We start from the raw sequence: 5,323 nt of genomic DNA on the forward strand, positions 1-5,323 counted from the left end.
CCTTTGTTAAAATGTAAAAATTAAACTACCTATTTATTGTCCATAACCACCTTTATAGAGAATCATTTTTGGCAAGAGCCAATCGCCTTCAAAAATTAGTCAAAACCCTCCAAAACTTCACAAATATAAAAAAAAATAGTTAATATAAAAAGTGCACCGAAAATTCAATTTTTTTATTTATATATTAAAAAAATAAACTTTTTTTTCTTTTTTCTTTTTTTTTTTAAATTTTGGATTGTCTTATACTCCGACCTTTACTTCTATAAAAGAGTCCACACCTTCTCTCCATAAACTCCCCCACAAGATTTTTCCTTTATTAATATTATTATTATTTTCATTTCAACACAATCAATACGGAAGAAAGATAAAGATTAAAACAATGGAGGAATTTGCATCTTTATGGAGTTATCAAGAGGTGGGTTATTATGATTCTGATTCTTTTTCTTTTTGCTACTCAATTCTTGCATTTTGCCGCTATTTTTTGGCAATAAAGATTGGTTTTTTTACTACAGTAATAAAGTGTTCTTGTAGTGTTTCACTAGAAATTGAGCTCAAAATCCATCTGGGTATGTGCCATTTAAGGTTTTTCATAATGGGTTATCAAGATTTTGGTTGTTCAATTCTTGAATTCTTAAAATCTTTGCTGCCATTGTTACTACAGTGTTGAGTGTTCTTATAATGTTTATTATTAAAAATTGAGTTCAAAATCCATCTGGGTATGTGTCAATTAAGGTTTTTTATAATGGGTTATCAAGATTTTTGCTGATCAATGCTTGAATTCTTAAAATCTTGAATTTTGCTGCTATTTTTGGTGATAAAGATTGGTTTTTACTACAGTGCTGAGTGTTCTTATAATGCTTATTAAAAATTGAGTTCAAAATTCATCTGGGTGTGTGTCAATTAAGGATTTTTATAATGGGTTATCAAGAATTTTGCTGTTCAATTCCTGAATTCTTAAAATCTTGAATTTTGCTGCTATTTTTGGTGATAAAGATTGGTTTTTTAAGCCATTGTTGAGTGTTCTAATAATGTTTCACTAGAAATTTACTTCATAATCCATCTGGTGTGTGTCAATTAAGGATTTTTATAATGGGCTATTAAGATTTTTGCTGTTCAATTCTTGAATTCTTAAAATCTTGAATTTTGCTGCTATTTTTGGTGATAGAGGTTGGTTTTTTAAGCCATTGTTGAGTGTTCTTATAATGTTTATTAAAAATAGTGTTCAATGGGTTTTCAAGATTTAGATATTTGGTTGATTAAAACCATTTTCAAGATCAAATCCAAGATTCTTATAATGAGGTCTGCCTGTTTGTCACTCAAATGCATTGCTTGTTAATCTAAATTCAATTTACAAGTGAGTTTTGGTTAATTTTGGATATTTTTCCCCCTCTGAATTCTGTAGATTTTGTACAAAGTTTTATCTTCAAATTGGATGATGATCAATGTCAAGATTCAACTTCATTTTTTGGTGTCATGAATGTGTCTTAATTGCTTGTTTTTGTGCAAAAAGTATTATGTAAATTAATTTTCTGTTTATACATGTTAATTAGTCTTTGCATGTTTTTATCATTAACATTCATGTTATTTAGTCTTCAATTAGTCTTCAATACTCAATAGTCTTTAGGTTTTAGAATCCAACAATCCAACCCATACACACACACTTTTTCTTTGTCTTTTTTAAATATTTTCCATTTACTTTTTTGTGTTGCTGAAAAACAATCTTTTTTCCACTAGATGATTGTCATTTAGTCATATTTAATATAAAATTTATTTGCATTTTTCTAAACATTTTTTGTTTATAATTGCAGAATGTTGATGACCTCAAACAAAAGCTTTTATACACAACACTTGAATTCGAGGCAGTCAAGGCTGAAACCAGTGAAGAAATGAAAAGAAACACAGAATCCATAAAACAGTTATTACAGTTACTAAAGATTGCTTGTCAAGAAAGAGATGAAGCAAAAGATCAACTTCAAAAGTTACTAAACAAGGTTACATCATCAAATAATCAAAAAATGTTCAACATGACAAACGTGTCGGCCCCTAACTGTTTTGAACAAGTTCAACAAAATCATCAAGTCCCGTTAGTTATGCCAGCTAAGGCCCATTCAGGTGTTACCGAGTCAAACAGTCTTTCCGAAGCGTATAACCATAGCTCGTCTCCTGTTGACTCGTTGTTTGACCCCATTTCGTCACCCGAGTTTTCAAATATTAACGTTGATACAACGTTCGTTCAAGATTATAATCAAAAAGTGGATCAAGCTACGTTGGTTATGGAGGGTATGATTAAAGGCAAGACTTTGCCTCAAAAGGGGAATCTACTGCAATCAGTAGTGGAAGCGGGCCCACTGTTGCAGACCCTGCTTTTGGCAGGCCCACTTCCCAGGTGGCGGAATCCGCCACCTTTAAAGTCTATTCCGCCACCTTTAAAGTCTTTAAACATCCCGTCTATGGTGGTTGTTGCTGATCAAACAGCAACAGCCCAAAAACAGGATTTTGGAAATCTAAATAAGTTTTTGAAATTGCAGCCGTATGCGGAAATGGCATGCGGGAGTTCTTCTCAAATGATGGGTGGCGTTGGTGTTGGTGTTGGCGGCGGCGGTGTTTTGAGTTTTGGTGATGGTGGTTGTTATCAAGGAAGTATGGTGGCTTGCCCTAGTGGGAGTAATTTAGGGTCAATTGGAAAGAGGCAAAGGTTACATTAAGATGGCAACATTTTAGTTACCTTTTATTGTAAAGGGTTTTGGTATAACTTGGGTGTATATGGTCAATTAGTGATATCCTGTTTCTAGGATTTTAAACTAATTTATATTTATGTTAATTTCATAGTTTTTCATTAATTGTTATAAGTTATAAAATTCTTTATGTATAATCTTCTAAGGAGTTTATTGTCAAAAGTTCAATGCAAAAAATATCATACTACCAAAAAAACAATGAAAAACTGAATAAAGAATCATGAGCTAAATCTTAAAATGTCCATATAAATAGTTTGATATCTAAGATCCCTAATATTTAGTCACTAAGACTTGATTGTTATACTTTTTATCATCTTACTTCTTAATTTTTGATCTAAACTATTCAAACCCTTAGGGGATATTGAAGGCAACTTACCTTTATTAACATGTAAAAATTAAATTGCATATTTATTGTGTATAACAACTGTTACAAAGAATCATTTTTGGCAAGAAACAAACACCTTTAAAAATTGGAAATAGGTTAATAACCCTCCAAAACTTCTGAAAAAAAATTAACTAAACCGATTTACCTACGAGTACACAAATTTTCGTCAGAGAAGATATCCGTATATTATACTTGAACTCGAAGTGCAAGGTAACCAATTGTTCTAAATGTAACGAAGATTCTACAAAATAGAAAGAGTTTATTATCAGAAGATATAGTAATTACCAAAAAAATCGCACAAATAATCTGATAAACATGACCAGGACAACAATAAGAAAACTTAACAAAGAGTCATGTACTAAGTTGAAGAGGTACAAACAAATAGTTTTGTATGCTTTTGCATCTATAGTTCATATACAATACATACAAAGTTAGAATGAAAATCAATTCAAACACACAAATTATTATCGACCAAAAGGGTAGATGGACAACATGACAAGAACAAGCCCAGCCCAACTCAACAAAGATTAACTAATATCTAGTATTGCCCAATGCCCAATGGGCTTAAGAATGAAGACTTGTAAGGTTAGTTATATAAAGTTTTAGTACATTTACTTGATTATTATCAGTCATGCCATATTACATCACACATTTTTTGGTATGTTTTAGGTATTCAACCTAAACTACCAATACATGGTCTACTCAAAAAACATAAGAATAATAACAAAATCCGTTATTATGAAATACTTTAATCCACATAAATTTTAAGACATGGTTTCATTTTACTAATATAAATGCTACATATTTCTGATGGATGATGGTAATAAGTTTCTTTCAACTAATTATATGAACGTTTAAACAAGTTTGTTCTCAAGTTTTACTTATGGAAATAAAGGAAATGAAAGTGAAGGAAAGAAAGAGTTTTTGTTCATGAGTTTTATTTAAGGAAAAAAGAAATTTTGTGTTCTCGAGTTTTATTAATAGGAAGAAAAGAAAGGAAAATTATGTGAGTGAGATTTTTATCATTTATAAAGTGGTTTAGGGTGTTGTGAGTGGAGGGAAAAATGCGGTTATTTTCTGTATATTTGAAAAGTTCTTGTAGCACATGTAATTTTTTTAATAATTTTTTAAAGTGGTTGTGAGTGGAGAAGAAAAAATGCAGTGATTTTTCTATATATTTGAAAAGTTCATGTAGCAATCTATAATTTTTTAAATGTTTTTTAAAGTGGTTGTGAATGAATGAAAAATAAAATGTAATAATAAATATATAAAAATGCATTATTTAATTAAAAATGAAATAAAAAATGTATCAAAATTAGTGTAATTTTAAATTCAAATATAAAGAAAATGATGGAAATGCTTTAATGGAGAGAAAATGAAGGCAAAATTGGAGGTTTGGTTTTCTTTTCAAATTGAAAGGAAAGTGAATGAAAGGAGGAGAAGAATTTATAAAAGATAAGAAAGGAAAGAAAAGGAAAACTTTTATTTTCTTTTCTTTCTTTCGTTAAATAAACTCGAGTATAACCGTTTAAGGGGATGTTTGGGATTCTTTATTTTACATTTTTATAATTTTTTTCATAAGTTTAATAAATTACAACTTTATAACTTTTTATTATATTCTCAAAATAACACATAATATCAAGTATCTTTAAATTTTTCAAAAGTATAGGTCATAACTTGCTTAAAATAAACAATCCCAAACACCCACTAAACCGACTATACAAGTGCCAATGCCATCACAAAACTTATTATCACATCACAAGCCTTCAGTAAAGGAAAAACGAAACAAATATAAAACTTGTCAATACTATACAATGTTGTGGAAACCAGACCGGTCTGGTTCAATGTAGTTCACACAACTCCTCGAGAACCGGCTGGTCTGAACTGGTTCAATCGGTCCGAATGGAAAACCAGACCGGTTGAACCAGTATACCATGGAAAATATTCTTTTTTTTTAATTTTTTTTTCAGCTCTACCTGCCATTTTTTTTACTAAAATTGTTCAGCCGCTTTAAACAGCTGAACCGGTGAATCAATCATCTGTTCGGTCCTCGGTCCGATCCAGTTATGGAAAATTGAAAACATGAATACTATATGCATTTAATCATTCTCCTAATACTAATAATAGTATAAGTAATAATAAAATAAACGTAAGTCAGACGGAAAGGCGTGACTCCCATCATCATATTAAGTTATTAACAACA

General features: G+C 30.3%; 1 protein-coding gene across 1 annotated transcript; it reads left to right on the forward strand.

Annotated features, from left to right (window-relative positions):
- The first annotated feature begins 312 nt into the window (after positions 1 to 312).
- On the forward strand, positions 313 to 2,705 carry LOC143611846 (uncharacterized). Its single transcript, XM_077085975.1, has 2 exons — positions 313 to 415; positions 1,809 to 2,705. The coding sequence occupies exons 1-2, from the start codon at positions 380 to 382 to the stop codon at positions 2,703 to 2,705; spliced, it is 933 nt and encodes a 310-aa protein (XP_076942090.1). The 5' UTR covers positions 313 to 379.
- Positions 2,706 to 5,323: the final 2,618 nt, after the last annotated feature.

This window comes from Bidens hawaiensis, unplaced genomic scaffold, assembly GCF_021521415.1.
Source record: "Bidens hawaiensis isolate Kalapana, Puna unplaced genomic scaffold, B.hawaiensis_p1.1 tig00032417_1, whole genome shotgun sequence".
NCBI lineage: Eukaryota > Viridiplantae > Streptophyta > Magnoliopsida > Asterales > Asteraceae > Bidens > Bidens hawaiensis.